The sequence below is a fragment of the Pteropus alecto genome, unplaced genomic scaffold (genome assembly GCF_000325575.1).
Source record: "Pteropus alecto unplaced genomic scaffold, ASM32557v1 scaffold7, whole genome shotgun sequence".
Taxonomy (NCBI): Eukaryota; Metazoa; Chordata; class Mammalia; order Chiroptera; family Pteropodidae; genus Pteropus; species Pteropus alecto.
Window position 1 is genome coordinate 45,322,261 of NW_006494614.1, and position 22,063 is coordinate 45,344,323.

General features: G+C 48.3%; 2 protein-coding genes across 12 annotated transcripts in view; one reads left to right on the forward strand and one right to left on the reverse strand.

Moving 5' to 3' along the window:
* RELT (RELT, TNF receptor) overlaps nt 1-6,721 on the forward strand; it is a 22,767-nt gene extending 16,046 nt beyond the window's left edge. For 4 of the 6 annotated variants that reach the window (XR_003044462.1, XR_003044464.1, XR_003044465.1 and 1 more), the window contains 6 exons: nt 301-382; nt 552-809; nt 1,240-1,438; nt 1,597-1,786; nt 3,229-3,321; nt 3,834-6,721. Coding sequence is in view for 1 of the 6 variants with exons in the window: in XM_015600345.2 (XP_015455831.1) it covers nt 301-382; nt 552-809; nt 1,240-1,438; nt 1,597-1,644 (587 nt within the window). In the remaining 5 variants the exon portion in view is untranslated. Of the gene's footprint in view, nt 1-300; nt 383-551; nt 810-1,239; nt 1,439-1,596; nt 3,170-3,228; nt 3,322-3,833 lie in introns of those variants that run through there. The other 2 variants (XR_003044463.1, XM_015600345.2) reach the window with 2 other exon arrangements.
* The window catches only part of FAM168A (family with sequence similarity 168 member A), a 159,055-nt gene continuing 143,566 nt past the window's right edge, over nt 6,575-22,063 (reverse strand). For 5 of the 6 annotated variants that reach the window (XM_015600347.2, XM_025042780.1, XM_006926596.3 and 2 more), the window contains 4 exons: nt 15,965-16,107; nt 14,022-14,196; nt 12,571-12,701; nt 6,575-11,898 (listed from right to left, as the gene is read on the reverse strand). In XM_015600347.2, the coding sequence (XP_015455833.1) occupies nt 12,589-12,701; nt 14,022-14,196; nt 15,965-16,107 (431 nt within the window). In that variant the 3' untranslated portion in view covers nt 6,575-11,898; nt 12,571-12,588. The remainder of the gene's footprint in view (nt 11,899-12,570; nt 12,702-14,021; nt 14,197-15,964; nt 16,108-22,063) is intronic. The other variant, XM_006926598.3, reaches the window with a different exon arrangement.

The window sequence follows — 22,063 nt, forward strand, 5'->3', positions numbered from 1 at the left end:
GCTCCCTGGAAAGGAGGGTCTCCTTCCAGAGCCTGTGAAGCAGCTTCAGGGGTCAGATCCTGCCCTGCTCTGCCCATCCTGCTGATTCACCTTGGACCAGCCTAGCCCTCTCTGACCAGTGTGGCTGCCCCTTTTCTTCATGTTCTCGCCTTATGGGGAAGGGGGGAGTGGAAGAAAAGGCACGTGGCCCAGGCCAAGAGGGGGTGGCAGGTAGGGAGGGGCAATTTGTGTTGGGACAGGAGGTCTGGGGGGAGTGCCCCTCATAGCCCAGAGCCAGGTTCTGACTGCAGTTGCCTACAGAGAATGCGGCAGCCCTGGAGGAGTTGCTGAAAGAGTATCACAGCAAACAGCTGATACAGACCAACCACAGGCCTATGCCCAGGTGAGTGGGCAGGTGGGCGAGGAGGGCCCACACCCAGATAATCAGCCTACCGCCTGGGGACTCACCACTGGGTATGTTCCCTCTCCTGTCACCCCTGTTCCCTTTCATTACCTTCTGTGGTGTCCTGGGCCTGGTTTCTAGTGACCACTGCTACCTGTGCCCTCTGCAGGCTGCCGCCCGAACTCCCCAACATGCCGCACATCTGTCCGCAGGACCACCATCTCCACACCGTGCAGGGCCTAGCCTCACTCTCTGGCCCCTGCTGCTCCCGTTGTAGCCAGAAGAAGTGGCCCGAGGTGCTGCTGTCTCCTGAAGCTGCAGCTGCCACTACTCCCACTCCTAGACCCCTGCCCAACCTGGCCAGGGCTCCCAGGGCCAGCACCAAGGCAGGACGCCAGGGCGAGATCACCATCTTGTCTGTGGGCAGGTGAGATGGGCACAGGTGCAGCAGAGTCAGGGAGAGACATGACAGCTAGGGTAGGTGGGGGAGGGCAGGGCCTTAAGTTGAGCCTCGAAAACCCTGCTTCATGATGGTCCCACCTTTCCTGGCTTCACTGTGCCTCTCTGGGCAGTGGGGGTGACCAGGGAGAAGTCAGGTCTACCCAGCTGTGCTATCTCACAGAGCCCTTGCACCCTCAGGGCAGGGTCCTGGCCCCTATTACACCTGGGGCCCCTCAGACCAAGAACCTGTCCACCTACAATCTAGGGTTTGGAGTGTTGGGGGCTCATCTGTGGGTGAGAGAACATGGGAAAGACTCAGGCTCTGATCCATGAACTTGCTGTGACCCTGGAAGACACTGCTTTCTCTCCATCTGGGATTCTCCCTCTAATGGGGGGATGATTGTATCTCCTCACAGGTTCCGCGTGGCCCGAATTCCTGAGCAGCGGACAAGTTCACTGGCCTCTGAGGTGAAGACCATCACGGAGGCTGGACCTTCAGGGGGTGATCTCACTGACTCCCCACAACCTGGCCTCCCCACTGAGCAGCAAGCACTGCTGGGAAGTGGTGGAAGCCATACTAAGTGGCCAAAGCCCCTTGCAGAGAAGAAGGCCGAGGTGAGAGCCAGATGAGGGAAGGTGTCCGTTGGCATCTGGGCCAGCCCCCATTGCAGATGGGGCAAGGGTGGAAGTGCAGGGGTCCCTGGGCAGGACCCACTTTCCTGAAGCCCAGAAGCCTTTTGACTCAGCTCTGAACCCTCATTCTCGTCCCCCAGGAGAACCGCTATGTGGTCCGGCTAAGTGAGAGCAACCTGGTCATCTGAAGGGCTGTCTTGTCTGAGGACACTGCAGCCCTGCCCAGGGAGGTTCTGAAGGCTTCCTGGAGGAGGTAGAGCTGCAGCTGGGCCTGCGAGGATCGAGAAGCAATGGCCCAGCAGACAAAACAGCAAAGGCCAAGGCCTGGAGGTGGGAGTGTCTGCCCCAGTGAGGAGGCAGGCGGGCCAGTGGGCACCGTGTACAGGAGTGGGTTGAAAGCCCCTCCCTTGCACCTAGTTCCTTCCATGTAGGATGCCCCTGACCTCGTGTCCTGGCCAGATCCTAGGAGCCCACAGGATCCTCTGTACCACTAAGCGAGGCCAGGCCTTGATGGTGGGAAGGGACCCCTCTGCTTGGCACCCTTGGACCCCCACCTTGGTAATTAACCATCTTTTGCCTCTGTACAAGGTCCTAGAGCCAGTGAACTCCCCCTACCCCTTACTTTCTGGCAGGACCTATAAAGGGAAGGGGCAACAAAATGCCATGGGCTGGGAGGCTAAGTTCTTGGGTTCTAATCCTGAGCAAGTCCCTGGCCATCACTGGGTCCCAATTTTTCTGACTGTGAAGTCTCGGTGCCCAGGGCCTCTCCAGCTCCTTGCAGGCTCTGGGCTGGGTCACGTTGGGAGAGAGCTTGACTCCTTGCCACTCCTCCCACTAGTAGCTTTATCTGGCCCCATATTTGCTGCTTCCAGGGTTTCCACCTTCAAGGCCCCTATGGGGCTGCCCATCCATGACTCTGCCCACAGAAGGGGCTTAACGCATGTGCCTGCCCTCACCCTGCTGTTTTTATTGAAATTGCAAAAATAGACTTGACCTGGGCAGGGCTGTAGTACAGAGCCCCAGCCTGCCCAGCCACCCCCAAGATCTCAGGAGCTTCGGGGGTGGGGTGTGTGACTGGCTGGAGAAGTGCTTCTGGCCGAGGTGGTTTGTGTCCCTGTGGTGTCGGTGCATCTGTCCCCCAGCCTGGGCAGTGCAGGCGACTGCCCCACCTGTTTTCACCCTGGCTCAGCAACCTGGTTATTTATGTGGAGCTGTGCAGGCACGGGCCCCACTACCATCCCCATTTCTCTTATTTATTGGAACTTTGCTGTTGTCCTGTTCTTGCATCTCCATCCCCATCCATTTGTTGAATAAAACGTAGGAAAGTGGTGTCATAAGGAGCTTCTTTTTCCTGTGCCTCTTTCCAGGTCATCTGTCCATTCACAGAATGGCTCTGGGTTCGGCACCATGAGCAGGACAGGTCATCCCTCCCCTCACAATGCCTCCTGTTTGACAGCAGGTGAAGTGGGGCCAGAGGAGGCCCCTCACCTCATCTGGTTCTCACTGAAGCCCCCCTAGAGGCAGTGCTATCCAATGGAAATGTAGTGTACACCATGTATGTAATTTAAAATTTAGTAGCCACATTTAAAAAAGTAATAAGAAACAGGTGAACTTAATTTTAACAATATCAATAATTTATTCTTTTTAACCCAGTACATATCTAAAAATGTTTTCATTTCAGTATACAATCTGTATAAAAATTATGAGCCATTACTTCTGCTTTGAAATCTGGTGTGTATTTTATACTTAAACCACATCTTATTATGAACTAGCATATTTCAAGGGCTCGATAGCCACATGTGGCTAGTGGCTCCTGTACTGGACAGCACAGCTCCAGAGGAAGTGGAGCCTGGAAGACGGATGGGGTAAGTAAGACATATAGGGGCTACAGAAAGTGGAATCATGTTCTACAGAAAGGGAACGGCATGTGCAAAGGCCAGACATCAACAGAAATAGGAGTTGGAGAGGCTGGAAGTAGAACCCTCTTAACTTAACTTAGGTGTGAGACGGGTGAAGCGTGTGAGTTCTCCAAAGCCATCAGCCTTATGCCGGGGACGCCAAGGAGCTTCTAAAGTGCGTAGAAAGGGGAAAGGCATGATTGGTCAGCTTGCTCTTGGTGTGTGGAAAGTGGAGGAGCTACAGGAGCATGGGTTCCATAAGGAAGCTGTTGCAGACATCCAGGCAAGAGATGTTGGGGGCCAGGCTACATGGGTGTGACAGAGAGAAACATGGATCCAAGCAATTCCTAGGACAAAACTGCCAGGGCTTGTTAATGGGATGTAGGTCAAAGGATTAGGGCCGGCTGGGCCAGCTGGGTGGGTAAGAGGAGCAGCGGTCCTGGGGGCATCTGTGATACAGCCCCATGGGATGTCCCCAGGCATCTGAATGTTTGACGGCGCTCAAGAGACATCTGGACTACAAGAACATCTGGAAGCACTCAGGTGGGCATTTACACCAGGACTGGACTGGGAGGGGACAAGTTCCAGGGAGAGGGCTCAGGGCAGACTCTAGGCCTGCTCCAGGGCACTGCCAACGGGGTGGGAAGGAAACCAGGAGTGTGCAGTATGCTGGAAGCCAGGGAAGGACAAGTGTTTGGGTAGCACGGTGGGTCACAAGGCCAGGTGCTGCTGCAGGGTCAGGAAGAATGCAGTGTCCCATGGTTTGTGGACACAGGGATGTAGCAGAAGTCACCACAAGGGAGAGCAGGGCTAGGTCTCAGTGGATTGAGCTCCGATAGCTGGTGGGATCTTAGACTCCAGGGAGAGAGGGCTTCTGATTCTGGGTTTTCTTGGTGTTTGGTATATTCTTTAAAGATGGAAGAGAGGGATGCATTTGAAAGCTAATGGGAAAGAGGTCCAAGCACCGGAAAGCAACATTTGATGGCACCTGAGTAGGTCTCGAAAGGGACTCCTGTGTGAGTCCCGGGCCTGTTGCAGCTGGGAGCAGGTGGTGGTCACGCCGGGAGGAGGACAGGTCTTTCTCCTGGGCGGAAGCCATGGCAGGGGCCTGGGCAACAGCTTGAGAAAACCACCCTGAGGGGATGCCGGGCAGGTGTGCCTTGAGATTCCACCTCTTCCCACCTTTTACCTTTCTATGCCACAGGCTTCTCTCTGGGGCTTCTCAGATGGGCAGAAAAGGAAGAGCACCTCTGAGGACCCAGCAGACAAAACTTTACCTGCTCTAGGAAAGGGGAAGGAAGAAGACAGAGGCTGGATATCAGGATTAATTTTCTGGAGCACCAAAGGTTGCCAAAGTCTAGAACAGGGTGTCTGTTTTGGGAGACTAGTGGGCATTCCCGAGGAAGTGTTCCCAGGGGCCATCAAGGTGCACTTGGTGTCCTATTTGCTAGCTGTTCAGCTGTATTTCAGGGTTTGACTTCTTGGTGTTCCCTCAGCCAACTCCATTTCACCTAGGACTTAAATGACATACTGGGATGAAGATGAGACGTGTTCTCTTGATGCCTTCTCACCTGGGGCAAGGTACATCCAGATGCCAGCCAGGTGGAGCCTGGGAATGGGTTTCCCAGGCCAAGTAAGGGACACTCCCACTTAGGTGCTAGGCCTGGGGATAATGAGTACTGCTCCCCTCCAGATGCCCCTCCACCCTCCAATTTTGTTTGCTGGAAGAGAACGGAATGGCCCTGGCCTCAGTTTCCTCATCTGCCCCCTTGGGGATGAAGAATCAGGGTAGGGGGTGTGTCTGATGCCTTTGGCCTTCAGGGTCCCACCCTCACCTGGAAGTCTTCCTGGCTTAACCCTCCCAGGCTTGCTTCCTCTGGATCCTGGCAACCTTGTCAGCTCTCGAGCTCAAGGTAGGCCCAGGCCACTGGCAGGGGTGGGAGCTGGAGGGCAGGGCAAGGCCCTGGGCTGACCATCCTTCATCCACATCCTTTCCCCCGTGGGTCAGAATGGCAGGTGCTGGTGCTCAGGTTGCCTCCCTGCCTGCTCCTGGTCCTCAGCCCTGGCACTACTTGTGGCCAGAGGTGCTCTCCTCACCCACACCTGACAGCTTTCTGCATCAAGGGACGGTGAAGGAGTCTGAAGTGAGAAGGGGAAACGGGAGGGTCCTACGGAGGCACAGGGCATGGTTTGGTGGAAAGGGTTGGAGAGTTAGGAGTCCCGAGTTTTAATTACAGCTCTAGTGTGAGCCAGATCACTTAGCCTCTTTGGGCCTGTTTTCTTGTTGAGGATGTTGAATACTTGGAGGAGTAGACTGTAAAGGCCAGGCCCTGAGAGGGAATGGTGGCCATGATGACCAGGAAGAAGGGTCTGGGCAGTGGCTTTCCCAGAGGGGAGAAGAGAGATGGTGTAAAACAGCACTTGATTATTCAGACCGAGACCACAAGACTGTCATTTTGTGAGTACCAAGCCCTTCCCTTGGTCTCCCACCCAACAAGTTTACCTTTTAAGCAAGCTCAGGCATTGCCTCCTCTGGGGTGGGTAGAATGTTGGGCTTGGTGCCTGGGCTTTGGAGTCAGACCAAAGTGTGCCTTCCAACTCTGCCTCTCACCAGCTCTGTAACCTTCATCCAGGTACTTATCCTCCTTAGCTGTCCCCTATTGAGGACAAGGCTAATAACAAGGCTTACTTCCCATCATGCTGTGAGGATTACGAGAGTTACTAAGCATAAAATGCAGTGCTAGCTACGTGGTGGGCACTTAGTAGACATCAGCCTTCATCATTCATGGCCTCCCTGTGCTCCTGTATCACACACCTTAGTCCAGGTGCTGATGGCCACTTTCCAGGCCCCTCAACTGTGAGTCCCAGGGAAGCTCTGCTAAGCCTTCGGGGGTGATGTGGCATAGCTGTAACTTGACCGGTTTAAAGTTTAGAATCAATTTGGGGAGAAGCCCAGGGAACTCACTGGCCCAGGAGGTGGTCTGTGTTCCCCTGCCCCAAGAACCACCAGTCTGGTCACCCAGACTTTTTTTTGGAAACTTTTTTTTTAATAGTTATTGAATGTTCTACAGCTTACAGTAAATATCATAGTTACAAATTCTTGGCTTCAATCTTTCAGAGTGATCACTATCTGATCTTCAAAACAAAACAAAATAAAAACCCAAAAGAATCCAAAACAACAAAACCAGATTTACACTTCATACACACAAGCGAGGCCATGGGGCTTTCCAATCTTTATACTCCAGGCTGTTTTGAAAACACCTATAAGTTCTTTGATCAAACTACTTGGAAGACACTGGTCAAAGGTTTATTATTTTAAATGTTTTTCCTTTTAAAATGTGAGTTCCAATAAAATTTAAAAATTAGATTCCAACCTGTAGATTAAAATGAATTAAAAAATACAAAATCATATACAACACTCTCACAGGGATGTTACATGCCATGAGAACACGTTTCTGTCATGTGATATGAAATGAATGCAGATGCTTTTTAGTCAGGAGATGGGGACAGGCCCTTGGGCCTTTAAAGGTTGTTAAAGACAACTCCGAGTTGCTAGAGGCCTGGTCTTAACTCCCCTTGGTAAGGAGAAGCTTGAGTCCTACCACAGATCCAGATAAACTGGTGGACCTGAGAAGGTGGTCTCTGGACAGTCTCGAGAACTCTTTCCAATTCTCAGGCTTGAAGAGAAAGGCTGGAGCCTGGAGATGCTGGTCTTGCTGGGTCAAGCTCAAAGATGATTTCACCCATTTGAATCCTGTGGGCTGGTACTTATCTGCAAAGCTGTTGTATCTGTTCTCTTCAGGAAAGAAAATACCCCTCTACCAGGAATGGAATGGGTAGAGGGCCTCAAACTGCCACAGCAACCAAGAGCTCTAGTTTCCCTTTCAGGCTTTGTGGCAGCCAGTCCTAACTCCTGTGTTTCTCATTTGGTCACTGGGCTAGACTCAACAGCATGCAAGATGAAAATACCCACTGAAGAAACTAAGGAGTGGGACCTGAGTCTGGCTCAGGCAAGGCTGGCTATGGAATGTTGAAGATGGCCTGCAGGAATTTTGAAGGCTGGACCCTGGAACCATGAAACTCAGAAATTAGAATTTCAGAAATTAGTTTTCTAGGAAAGGTAAAGGACAAATCCTGCAGCCAGTCTGGCATGCCCACAGGAGATTGCTCTCAGAGGCTCAGGTGTGGAATCTGATGTTAGCCTGGCAGGGTTTCTTCCACTGTGATCCTGCTTCTGGAGGTGGGTTGGGCCTGGAATCCCCTAGGGCTGTGCACCGGCATGCAACATGCTTCCTCCTTGCTCACTCCACTGCCTGACCTAACCCTTCCAGATTTCCAAGCTTGGCAGTTGGCTGGGGACAACGTACATATGCTATAGTGATGTGGTAGAATACAAGCTAGAAAAGCAGAGCTGCTATGTACTTTTAACTGCAATTGAGGAGAGATGCCATGGTGACATCTAAATGATTAATCTAGTCAGAATGTTGTAACCATGACCAAGAACCAAGCTTTCTAGGCCCTCCCTCTTTGGCGGGAGCAGAGCTGAAGAATCTGATATGCAGGTCTCCAGGCCTGGCTAAGCCAGTGCCTCACTGAGATTCTGGCCATCCTGTCTGCACAATGACACCAGAACTTGGTGACCAGGAGGCCTGCCCTACTTTAAGCCCGATGTGATTCATTTCTGAAGACCATTCAGAACAAAGCCAAGTCCCTCCAAAGGACCACCCCTAAACCTCTGGGAGTAAGCTACCTCAAACTTGGAACAATTTGGATGACCAGAGATAAGAGTTGGGATAAGGAGTAAGGACCGTGCACCCTCTAAGTCCTGGTCCTCACCCCTGGGGGGGACAGGCAGCTTATTCCTTCTTCATGCCTACCACTCAGACCCAGCAGGTGCCAGCAGAAAGAGCAGAGGATTTGAAGAATTCAAATCTTGACTCTTCCTCTTCTGAGCTGTGTGACCTTTGGCAAGTCTCTTAAGCTTTCTGAGACTTTTTTCCCATCTATAAAATGGGTGTTTTGGCAATGTCAAAGGACTTTGTACACAAAAAGCACTCTGGATAGGTGTGTCCTTGTTCAATGTTTAGGGAAGGGGATATCACTTCTGGGTCACTGCCAGGAGAGAAGAGCGGCAGCAACTGTCCTTTCTCATGGGATAGAAATTAAAATTTGCAAAATGTTGCAGATTGTTTCAGAGTCTCACCACTTGGGGGCACTCCAGCTTCCTAGGCCCAAGGATAATGAGAGGAAGGAGGCAGGAGTGAAGAAGGTTGGTAACTTGAACCACCTATACCCCTAACCCTGACCACCAAGCTGGTGGTACTGGGGAGGCAGTGGAGTGGGGAGAGGGGTTTGCATGTGGGTGCCAGCACTGCAGTTCACTGTTATGTTGGCACACCCCTTGTCCTCTCTGGCTTGCTGGCCTTCCTATAATGATAAGGCCCTTCCAGCCCTGACCTTCTGTCCAACTTGACCACTGGGCCACCCAGTACCTTTGGATGATGCCCAGCAGATACCTGTGAGCCTACCAGGTGTGCTCATCCTACCAGAAGCACACTGCTGCCCCTGCTCTCTTGGCTCAGTCCCTTTGCAATGATTCCCCAAGCTTGGCCAGGCTTGTGGATCTCCATCAAAGCAAGAGGGAGAGGCCAGCTGAACTGGGGCTCCGGTGCTCATACTGAAAAATAGGTGCTAGGCCTGGGCTCTTCCAGACCACAGCCTTTCTGCCCCTTGTTTATGCCTTGGGGCCTTGTCTTTGATCTTGAATTACATACTAGGATCAAGAGAGGGTGCAGAGCATAGATGTTTCAGTCAGCCTGGAGAGAAAGAGACAGCAGACAGACTGGGATTCATTCGAGTGGCTCTGCCACTTATGAGCAAGTCACTTTGCTTTTCTGAGTCTCAGTTTCCTCATGGATTAAATGGGAGAAATAATCTATTTCACAGGGTTATATCAGAGAATGGATGTGGAATCGCTTTGTGAACTGTAAGATACTAGATGTTAGTTTTTACTTACTGGTGTAGAAAGAACAAAAGTAACAAGGTCATTCCTAGGTCTCCTCTTTTTCCCCTGCTCTCTGTGGTTCTACTCTAGCCCATATGGAGGCAGCAGGGTTCAGGGAAGCCTGTCAGGATGCCAGCATTCTGCTCACTTTGGGCAAGTTCCTTCTAGAACCAGTATCCTTACTTGTCAGATGGGTGTAGTAACTGACCCTGTTCTCTCTCTTCCTCTCCCTCTCGACTAGTAAATTAAAGGCTGGGAAGTGTTCTGAAATCTACAAAGCACCTAACAAATGCGAAGGTTTCCTATTATTATTTTGGCATTTTCCAAACATGTATGACAATCTAAAACAACTTTCACCCATCCTTACAAAACCAGAGAGGAGGAGGTATTTGCAAAAAATGGATTAACACTGGAAAACTTTGTTGTTTTAACATAAATTTCTTCAGCACCCCAGAACAGACCATTTAGAATAGCTAGGCTTCTCCTTACTGGTACTACAAGTCCCTGGAAGACCAAAAAGGTGGGCCCACCCAACTCCTGGCTCTGGGTTAAGGATGCTGATGGGCTTTGCCCTCCTGGGAATAGCCAGACAGCCTCTGAGGTCCTTCTGGCCCAAGGGTTCCTGATTTTTTTTCCTCCTTTAGGGAGACATGGGAGGTAGGGGTAGGTCCAAGTTTGCATGAATTTAAAATGAAGAGAGTTATTAAAAGTCCCAAATGTTATCAATGATCCAATTTTGTACAGTAAAATGTTCCAACCCCCACTAGAGGGGCTGCTGGCCCAGCCAAGTGCTGGGTGGAGGGGGACAGTGCCGGACAGCCAAGCTCTTGGCTGACACTAGCAGAACCTCCTGACCCAGGGAACACTTTTCTCCCAGGAGATTCCATGTCTCCTGGGTCCCATCCATACCCTTCTCTCAAGACGAGGGGCTACTGTCCTAAAAGCACAGACTGCTTTTTGGCCAGCCCACCTGCTCCTCCTAGGGCTGGAATCAGGTATAGGATGAAATTTCCAGGTGTCTTCACAGAATTTCCAAATGCTACTTTTTCATTTGCAATTTCTGTTCCTGCCATCTGCCCCCATGTGACCTCTGCCCAGTCTTCAACCCCTGCCTTTGAAGTCCGGGAGGAAAAGAGCAGAAACAAAAGCCCAGATACTGTCCCAGAGCTCACCAGGTATGGGCACTGCTGACTTAATTTTTACAAAACCAAGCCAATCCGTCCCTAGGCAAATTTTTGTGGGCAACATGCCCCTAGGTAGGAAGGCTGCATTTAATGCTAATTTATTGTGAGGTCTAAGGAAGTCCTTTCTTCTTCTCTGGGCCTCAGCTTCCTCGTCTGTCAAATAGGGGAATGGATGAGATGATTGCTAAGGTCCCTTCAGTTCCATGAGTCTATGAAATGTTTATTGCTATTGCTTTTCCTTCACTATACTGACCTTCAGAGCCACCAGCACCCACCTGGAATGTGGTTCCTTCACTTTGGCTGTGAATGGCAAAAGGTAACCAAGAGCCTGGCCTGCCTGCCAGTCCCAGGGACAGATGGGTGAGCCCTGGCACTGGGAAGAGCAGAGAGAAAGGAGAGAAATGCCATAGGTTCTCACTCTAATCAGGAGGAAGCTCCTCGTCAGAGTGGGTCCACGAAGGCTCAGAGGCCAAGATCTAGATTACACAGGGCACCTGTCCTTCCAAGGCTTTGGGAGGCTGGGATCTCACCACCATGCAGCTGCTTGGCAGGTCTGAGGTCAAAATCACCTTCTGAGGAAGTGCCAGGTCAGTTTACATTACTGTGCAAATCAGAAGGTCTAGGCCCAGACAATTTGGCCAGAGACCTTAGAAACCAAAGCCAGCAGGCGAGCGCCTCTCTCCCTCTTCCCTCCCATAGTGCTTTCCCCCGCAACCCCACCCCACCCAAGTTCTCCCAAAGAATGAATCTGGTTTCCCCAGGTTCCTACCCGGGGTATTAAGCTGCTATGAACACTCCTACCTAATCAGGTGGTTTTGTTCTTGGTCTGTTGCGATGGTTCTCAGAAGACATTTCATTTGTGTCAGGACATGGTAATGTCCTAAACTAATCTTGCTTGAGAAAAATAAAAGAAACAATCCCCCAGAGATGTGGCCTACTGAACAGCTCTGAGTTCCCACCCTGGACCCGAGAGCCACAGCTATTATGCTCTTTAAAGGAAATCATGCCTTCAGCTGAACCACTGCAATAAACCCCACTCTCTACCTGCCACTAGACAGGATCATCGGGGACTGGATGCTTGAGGAAGGAAAGATCAGAGAGGATGTGCCTGGTCATACAGGAGGAGGCGGGTAGAGCCGGAAGGGCAGTGGCTAAGAAGGGGAAAGTGGGGAGAGGCAGGAGATTAGAAAAAGCAGCTTTTACAAAAACCAAAAATAAAAATCAAAACCGTTAAAGATGCATAAAGTGACCCTTGCACTTCCGTTGTCTCTTCTTGCAAATAGAGGTGGTGCTGCTAGGGAACTGCTCCAGCACCTGTGTAAGACTTGAGTAGTTGCATACAATGTGACTCCAGATCTGGGGGAGGAAGAGGGAAGCCATTAGTGATATTCTCAAGGCCTCTTCAGGGAAGCCACTGGACGCCCTCCCCTCAACTTGGGAGCCCTCTGTGCCTTCCCAGTGAAGCTGCCTGCTTCCTGTCCAGTGCCAAGAGCTCCTGGAGGAGGTGGAGGGCAGGGGAGCTGAGGAGGTAGGGCAAAGGATTTCAAAGTGATATCCCAGGAGCCCTGTGGTTCACTGGCACTGCCTCAGGAGCTGCCAAGGTCTCCACCTGGTCTCAATCAGAGCCAAAGTCTGATTGAAGTAAGATTTATTTGAAGAATAAGGCTCACAGTTAAAAGTATGAAGACTGTACAATAAAGAGCATAGAATTTAGTACTAGAAGACTGGAGTTCAAGTCCCAGTTTAATTTTTACTGGTTAAGTGATGCTGAACTATACGTATTTATCTGTACAATAGAACTAACGATCCTTATTTCACAGAGCTATAAGGATTATGTGATAACGTGTAAAGTATCTAGAATATATGTAAAGTGACAGCTATTATTAAGAGTGATATTACTGAAGCTGAAGCAGGAAAGCAACTGGTAACTGCCCTGCTGACACCTGTGCTTCAGACCAAATCAGCGGCTTTGAAGCAGTTCCGGTATTTAGTCACCCTCCTGCCTCTCCCACCCTGGGCCCCACTCACTTGGATGGGCTGCAGGCTTTACCAGTGCGGGGGCACATAGCTGTACGCAGGGGTCCCTTGGGCCCTGTATGTTGGCATGGAAACAGGGTGTGCCCCAATTGCGGTGTGCTGGGGTGCAGTCAGCAGGGTACCTGAGCATCCAGAGAGAAAAGTAAAGCTGATGTGAGGCCATCCGAGATGAAAAGAATGAAGCTTTAGCTTTCATGCGGCTGCTCCTGGCCTGGGGCCCTGCCTCCCTGCCTGCTCATAAACCAGGGCGGCCCCTCCCCACCCTGCCAGGTTTCATCTCCTTAGGGAAAGTTTTTCTGATGCTCAAGGACACTCTTCTCCAGTGGCCTCATTTCACTCTTCTATGTATGCTCCTCTCACTGCAAACATCATAGTGAGCAGTAACTTCGTTCATGTGGCTGTGTCCCACCAACCTAGTTCTAAGGGTCTGATCTATTGGCAACTGGTCTCCAAGACCTGGACAACGAGGTTGGCATATTCAATAGCTCGCTGTGGATATTCATTAGCTCCCTGACCTGGGGAATGAGAGGTCTTGACAACTCCTTACATTAGGGGCAGAATAAAATCCCAAACTCCCACCCACTTGACCCCTTGGTATGCAATTCTCTCAAAAGGTGACCCAGCTGAGCCTTTAAATATTAGGATCCAAGGCTCATAGCCCTTTTGCTTTCTCATGCTCTTCTTTGCAATATCAACTCGTTTAACAATGTCCCTAAACCCGCTCTTCTTCTGGTGTCTCTCCCACCCGCTTCTGCAAGGTTCCTGAGGGGCAGGGCTCTGGTTTCATTTTTGGAGTAAGCCGGAAATGGAGAAGGGTCGTTCTGGACTCCTCCTTCTTCCCATGCCTTACATTATTGAACAGGTACCGTGCCCTCCTTTCTGGAACCCTGTTGCTACCAGAGTTCTAGCGTCACCATGACTCCTCTAAACTCCAGCCTTCCCACTGACATACTTGCTTCCAGCCTCTCCCCTTCTAATCCAGCCTCCACCTTGCAGCCAAAGAGAATGTTTAAACCAAACCCCATCTCTCTGCTGTCTGAACCCCTTTGCTAGCTCACTGTTGCCTAAAGATAATCTCTTTACCACTTGGTCTTTGCCGACTACTCCAGCCACCCTTCCAACTTCATACCCGTTTTCTAAGTGCCTTGGACCATTTCCGTCCTATGAACATGTGATATTCTTGCCTCCTGGACTGCCCTTCCCTGTTTCATCTCTCTGGTTAGCCTCTGTTCACCGTTTAAGGCCCAGCTCCATATGCCCTCCTTAGTGAAATTTTCCTCAACCCTGCAGTCAAATTTAGAAGGTCCTTCCTCTGGGTTCCCAGAACCCCTAGACACAGGATTTCTCATGCTGTGCTACAGTCGATTCCATAACTGTGTTCTCCACTCTGTCATGAGTTCCTGGAGGAGCGGGATGGACACTGATACAGTGGTTGCCCTCACCTGCAGACATTGCCATGGTGGTGCCGGCCACCATGCCCATGGCCACGCCGTTGGTCCTGGGGGCAGCAACAGGTGCCGGGTAGATAGCAGAGGGAATGCTGTTGGGCTGGACGACCGTGGTGTGGTGGATGACGTGGGGCTGCGCAGCGTATACCGGCTGTGTGTAGTAGGCTCCCTGGGGGAAGAGAGGCTGAGGTCACACAGGCTTTTAGAGAGGTGGGGCGAAATGTGGGGAGGGGAGGGGAGCTTGCTCTTCCAGACCCTAAGGCAGTGATTTTCAACTTTTTTGGCACCAGGGACTGGTGCTCCTGTAATAATCTAATGCTCGATGATCTGAGGTGGAGCTGAGGTGGTGATGCTAGCGCTGGGGAGCAGCTGCAAATACAGATGAAGCTTCGCTTACTCACCCGCTGCTCACCTCTGGCTGTGCAGCCCAGTTCCTAACAGTAACAGTCCGAGGCCCAGGGGCTGGAGTCAGAAAAGCACTGGCCCAGGGACAGAGGGTCTGCGCCCCAGCCAGGGCTCTGCTTCTTACTATGTGACTATGGAGAGTTCAATGCTGGGCTCAGCTTCTGCTCTGAAAAATAACACTCTAAACTTGTCCTGCCTTGCTCCTAAGGCTGCTTGCACGATTTAATGGGATAATAGCTGTACTCCCTCAACAATGATTTTAGCATTTAAAAATGTATTTTATGGTTTGGTCCTAGGTTTCGGCACCAAAAAAAAATGTGTGTGTATATTTTATTGCAATGTGCTCTATAAGCTGCCTAAAATGTAAAGGTAGGAACCACAATGAATGAATGAACGATGTGAGTGGGGGTGGTGAACTCCAGAGCACTGTGCACATACACATAAAGGAGTAATAGTGGGAGTGTCAAACCGGTGTGAATGCTGCCACTTTACATATTGGGAAAATGCCATAAATGCAGAGCATTTCCCTAGATGTCTCTTACTACCTATTTCCCTTTAGGAAAATAGGTTGAGAATGGAGACAATGGTCTGAGAGAATTTCTCACTGCCTGGATCACGTGGCTGCTTCCTGATGTTTGCGGGGAGCAAACAAGGGCCCCTGGATCACTTTAATCCAAAGCTTCTCAAACGCTTCTACTAAATAATGACAAGAGACTCAGAATGTGAGTTTGTAATCCCAAAGGTCCGACAGCATAGTGCAAAGCAGTCTACCATAAACAAGAAAAATTTCTCAAGTCTGTTGTTTTATCTTTTAAGTTTCACATTCTACTCTGTAATATAGCTGTTTTTTAAATTTAAAAAGTGTTCTCTTCATTATTTAAACCTCATATAGAACTGTCACTCCAGAAAAATGTGCCATGTGTATGCTGAAGCCTCATATAATCACTACCATATAGCCAGCCCCTCAGACTGCACACATTCTCTACCTGAAGGAGCCCAGATGGGGGCACTAATGCACAGAGAGAGAGAATACCTTGCCCAAGGTCATACAGGAAACTGGTGGCAGAGGCTGGGCACTTATCTCCTCCCCACTCAAGCTTGCAAGACTTTATCTTTAAGGGAAGGTCAATGTTGGGGAGAGAGGAGATGCTTAAGACAGAAGGGGTCTCATTCTGACTCAACCAATAGCTCCCTATGTGACCTTGAACAAGTCACTCCCCTCTCTGGGTCTCAGCTTCCACACTTATATAAAAAGGAGTTGAGCTAGATGATCTCCAAGGGCCCATGCCCCCCTGACATTCTGGACTCAGTTAACCTAAGTGCCCTCATGTGTCACCCCTACCCCCACCCCACCTTCAGGAGCTTAGGTGGAGTGAGGGACTGCAGAGATATTGTTTCAATGACGCAACAGTGACAGCTGGCCAAAGCCATGAACTCTCCTTCCTTCTCTCTCTTACGCACACCCACCCCACACAGGCTGGTGGCTCCTTTACCTGCAGAAGAGGTGGGCCCAAGCTTCCACATGTACCTACCTGGGCATACAGATTCTGCTGGGGGTAGGCACTTCTGATTGGATACATGGCCGTCTGATAGGGGTTGGGTGATGGGGAGTAGGGGGGTGGAGCAGTATTACTCTGGGTCGGTGGGACCTTGTATGGTGTCCCCGCAGTATATCCTGTACCAAGGCAATAAGAGAGACTTCCAATTAGTTGGCAGAACAGCATCACTGGAAGGCAGCAGGCTCCAGTCACGACTCCCCAGACAAGGATAGGCTGAATCCAGGCTAGAAACACAGATGAGAACAGACAGAGAACAGGGCTCCGCCCAGAGAGCCCTGGCCCCAGAGGCAGCTCCCTCAGTCCTGGTGCACAGGGCTGCATGTGTGATTCTGGCACCTTTTATTTCTCTGAGTCTCGAGGCTCTCATCTATAAAATAATAGATGGATCCAGATGGAATTGCTTAAGGAACCCTTGCAGCTCAGACAGTCTGTGATTCTGAGCTACGTGCTGTGAGAGGCAGGGGCGCACAGATGGGAGACCCTTGGCTCACTTGCTCTTTGTTGCACTATCTTCTTGTTTTTCTGTCTCCTCCTCAGTACCTAGAATATTTTCTGCTGTTCTATCTTTCTGTCTTGCTTTCCCCCTTACTCTGTATTTCTGTTTTTCCCTTGTTTTTCCTTTTTGGACTTCCCTTCCTCATGTTCCTCTTCCTCCCTGCCAAGTTTTAAGGTGAAAACTCCAAAAACTCCATATAAAACACCATGCAGAGATCCTCATCTTCTGAGATGCTGAAAAACTTTGCTCTACAGAGCTGGCTTTCCCTCCCCTCCTAGGGTTTGGGGCAGGGCCACCTCTGCCTGAGGGCCTGAAGTCAGGGATATACACCTGGAACCCAGGCCATGTAGGTACCTCAGCAGGGTGAACAAAAGCTGGGGGTAAGGCTGAGAAGTCAGTCCCCAAGAATCTCACAATCGGCCATTCCAACAAATTGTGCTGCTTTTGAATCTTCTGGAAAAGAGAGTCAGATCCTATGTTTACAGGAAAAACTTAAAACTTGAATGATGGGAACAAGAACCACAAAATGAATGATTCTATGGGACTTAAGGATCTATATAAGGGTTTCCTGGGGCTCAGAAAGGCCAAGTCTTTATAGGAACTTCTCCTTTCTAAGTTAAAGACACAGTGCCTTGGGGACTTTGGCTTTGGAACCCCAATGGGTGTTGCTGGGGATTCTTTCTCTGGTCCCCATCTTGACTTAGTCTGGCCAAAACATCAATGAACTTCTCGGGGCCTCAGGTCTTTCGCCTACAAGATGCTCACCAAGAACCTTTTCAGCAACATGGTGCTGTTTCTGCAAGAAGGGACTAGGAGGCAGACTGGAAAGGGTGCTTTATTGGAAGAGAAGAGATCTAGGCTTCAGTCTGGGCTTTCCCCCCAATTTGCTGTGGCTATTGCCAAGTCTCTGGGCCTTAGTTTCTTATTTTGTTAAATCAGAAAGTTAAAAATGAAGAGCTTTTCATGAACTAAAATCCCATTGTCCTAAAGATCCTGGGTCTCTTCTATCCTAACCCCAAGTAGAAATAAGTTGCCATATTGCCACAAATCTCTTAGTTCCCATTGCAGCTCTGGCTTGGTGCCACGTCCTTGATGAGTTAGTAGGATATGTGAGTTGCCACAAAGGCACAACAAAAGGTGTCCTGTCCTCGCCTTAGAATCATGTCATTTATCCACCTGCATATCCTCAGTATGTTCCATGAGAAACTAATTTTGTGGTCAAAAACACTTGGGAAATAAGTAGCAATGAAGATGGAGTGGAAATAAAATAGGGAAGGTAGCACTGATAAGAACTAGAAACTAATTGGAAGGGAGGGTACGAATCAGTTGAGGGAGAAGTCTAGAGCAGATTCCTCCAAATTTCTAGTGGAGTTAATCATGAGAGGTGGTCATAGGAGGAGAAGCAGATACCGTGAGGGAAGACAAGGAGTCTAGGTTTGCAGACATCTAGAAGGAGCCATCTGAGGGGCTCTTTACCTTAGAGACACAGTTTACTTATCTGTAAAACAAAGGTTCTCAAGATAGGTACATGCCAAGATTACAAAAAGGACTATCATTCTGAGGGAGCTTAATCATTGTTTTATAAAAGAAAAGAAAGGTGGCAATGTAAAATAGAGATAAATGTTTGTTTTTTATCCTATGACACTGAGAAGTTTTAAAATAAAAGGATGAACTGTGAATCTCTAAGATAGGGATATGCGGACTTCTCAAATTTATTTTACCACAGCATCTTTTATTCATACTATTAATATTTAAAATAGGCAAACTGCAGTTTTTGTAACAGCAGCTTTTTTGGTAAAGTTTTACTGTAATACAGCTAATACATATTGACTATGGTTGCTTTCCTGCTACAATGGTCGTTATAACAGAGACCACATGGCCTGAAAAGCCTAAAATATTTACTATCTTGCTGACTCCTGAATTAAAGGGATAACACAAGGTATAGGGAGTTCTGTGAGAGTGGAGAGCATCCCTTTTCTGTGCAGCAGGGCAGGATACTCTGAATCCTAAGATGCCCTCTCTAAAAGCTATCCAGCACAAAGCAGTGCTTACAAATAGTCTGGAGCCAGACTGATTACCTGGGTTGAAACCCCAGCCCTACTACTTAATAGCTATAGAATACATCAGTCTCATCTGTAAAATGGAGATAATAATAGTACCTACTTCATAGGGTTACTGTGATGAATACATTAATAAGTGCAAAGCCCTTAGAATAGTGCCTAACAAATTAAAAATACTTCATAAAGGTTAGCTATTATTCTCTTTCACTGTATAGATAGTAAGCTTCCTGTCCTGGGGGTATTATAAGCAGACACTGGTCTGAAATATAGTAGACAGGAGGTTAAACTATGAACTTACACACTGTGATCCAACTTGAAACACAGACTCTAGAATTCTAAGATTTTAAGATTTTACAGTTTAAAATGCCATGATTTTGTGATTCTTTAAAGTTAATAAGCCAACAATGCTGGTGACTTTCTTATATGCTCCCTGAGAATGTGCAATGGAATTTTTATCCCCTGCGGAAGCCTGTACTACTCCCTCTATGCCACAAGGACAATAATCTCACAAAGTGTTGAGATCATCCCTGTGAGGAAAATCAAAAGGCTCCAAGAGACTGCAGTAGAATTTGGTTTCCATATCTAAGAATAACCTTGTCTGAGAATGTTTCCCTTTCTTCATGTTATGAAATGAAGATGCACACATACTCAGAATACAAATCAGTAGCCGAAACACCCTTTGCAAGAAAAAATGATAATGCTGCAGAAGAAGGCCTTGCTTGTCTGTCCAGATAATCTGAGAAGGGAGAAGTAGAAATGCAAAGCTAGAAGAGATCTTAGATATCATTAGGACCAACACAAACATCTCAGAGAAGAGATGATAAGCGGATGATGAGAGAAAAAGCCACTGCTCATGAGGACTCAGGACTCAGTGCTCCTTCCTCTGCCTACAGTGGTTCTCAAGGTCACCATTTATGTCAGAAGGCTGTAGAAACTGCCCTGGGCCCTATCCTGGGCCCTGTCAGTGAGTTGGGTCAATTCTTCTCTCAAGAAATACCCTCATTCAGACTAGATAATGTCAGAGGGACCTTTCTAATGCTGATTCTAAGTTTCTGAGTAGTTCAATGAAACTTGTGAGAAAATCATTGCCAAGGACTTTCTACCTCTGACTGGTGGGCCTGTTCATACCCTTGAGGATCACTGGAAAATGCCCTGGCCTGCAGCCTGGGCTACCTTGAGCATCATAAAATTCGATGTCCTTATTTTGTGCATCTAAGTGAAAGAAGTTGTTGGACTTGATGCAAAAAACACCTGCTCCCCATCCCCCCCCAAAAACATTCATTTTGCTCAAATGAACTGAGACACAACTCCCTCATGGGAGGCCTGACTCTCCTTAAGGTAGTTCTACCTAAGTCTGAAGGTCACAGAGTTAGGTCTTTGGAATGCTATGCCTGTAAGGACATTAGAGACTTATATTCAACCCTCTATTTCAGATGAAAAAACTGGAGCCCAGAAGAAAAGAGACTTCCCAAAACTGCACAGCGAATCAATGCAGAGCTGGACTCAGAGTTCAGGGCTTACCATCCCCTGGGCAGAGCTCCTTTCTGAGTTATAGGTCTCTGCAGTCCAATCTTGGGTATTTGGTATATTAGCCTTTGCATAATCGTTTCACTAAAGGCAATATCATGAGAGAAAAAAGGAATTTCATCACTAAAAATCCTAGCTCTGCCTTATGAAAGAGGCTTTGTTTATTGACGCCTTGTTCTTTCTCTCAGGTTCCTAACCGTAATTTTAGGCTCTATCAAACAGGGTAATAGAGTGTGTACATTAGCAAGGTAAAACCTTTTCAGTCCTCTCTTGGAGCTCTATGCACTGTCGTAAATCTTTCCAGTTGTAGAGCCCCTACACATTCAGAGGCATTGATCCTCACATCAAGGATGCCTTTTAGACTAATCGGTTTATTGACCATAAGATTTATACGTCTGGACAAGGCTCTATGTCCGATTCTAGCTTTGACCCCCAAGTCTCCTTGTTGGTAGCTCAAGAGAGTGCTGAATAAATAGGAGAGAGACCTAATTACAAACAGGCTTAGTAAGGGTTGGTGAAGTTGAATGGAATTTGCCAAATTGCCCTGAATTTCCTGTGACATTAGAAGCCACAAAATCTGTGTGCTGGGAGGAACCCTGGAGAGTGTGGGAGGGTCAGTCAATCCTCATTTCTATTTAAAAATTGCACAAGTTCATGCATTACTTGCTTAAAAGAGGTGGGGGATATTTTGGTCATCCTTTCCAGGGACTGTGATAACCTGTGAGAGGGCAGTAGAGTATAGTTACTGGACATTTAGATGGGATTGCAGGAAGATTTAAACATAGTAGAAGGTAAGGCCTTCTAACACTCAAAACTTTTTCACTGTAGAAAGGGATGCCTCCGGAAGGAATGAGTACGCCATACCTGGAGAGGTGTGAGCAAAGGCTAGTGGACCTCAGGGCAGCTAGAGAGGAGGTTCCTTCCCAGAGTGGAGGATATTCAGTACCCAGCAACAACGTAACAGAATCAGGAGTCTAATAGCTAGAGAGAACCTTCAGTTGGAAAAACCAAGGTCCAAATTCTGGTCATGAGTTATCCAAGGTTACACAGAATCTAAAATCCAAACTCTTTTGGTCTTCTATACCAGGTTTCTTTTTGCTGCACTATAGTAGGTGTGTCTATATGCATCTACATCTATATATGTAGATAGAAGGGAGAATATGTATGTATATGCCCATTTACATATATAATGCTATAGATATCTGGAAAAACTCCCTACTGCTGCCATCCCTCTCTTAAAGAGAACAATTACTCTCATGAAAAAAAGACAATAGTAACTTAATCTGGGTGATAACTTTTACTAGTTGGATGGCAATGAATATATTACCTTTCTGAGCCTCAGATTTCCAACTGGAATAAAAATCCACCCAAATAACAGAACTACAGTACAGATTAAATGAGAAGGTGATTATGAAAGCATATTCTCTAAAAGTTGAGAGTTATGTTGTATATCAACATAAGCTGAGGTTGACATCTAGGGGCTATAACACTGAGTATTTTAAAGAAAAACATACAATGTATTCTTCTAATCTACTTAACAGATTAATAATTCGCTGAATCACAGACTATAGGACCTAGTCTGCGACATCCCTTTGAGAGCTTGTCCAGCCCCTGCTGGAACACCTTAAGAGATAGGCACTTTCCACAACCAAAGCCAGCCATTCCTCTTTTGGACAGCTCCAACGAGGCACAAAGTTTTCACTTATTCAGAGTCGAAATGCTACTTGGTAATTTCTAAACATTGGTCCTCATTTTACCCAGTTGAGCCATTTTGTATTAAAAATCAGACGTGAAGGTGAAACCAACAGTCACCCAACTGAGCCTAAGGATGACTGACCAATGTGACTGGCCTGATGGTTTCCGTCCTCCCTGAGACTCCATGTACATATTTTGGTTCCACAGTGTAGCTTCCACTAGGGCACTATTACTTACACAGGGGGCACGCTGCCGCCCAGTGGATATTTAGCAAAAACTAGACATTTCTGATTG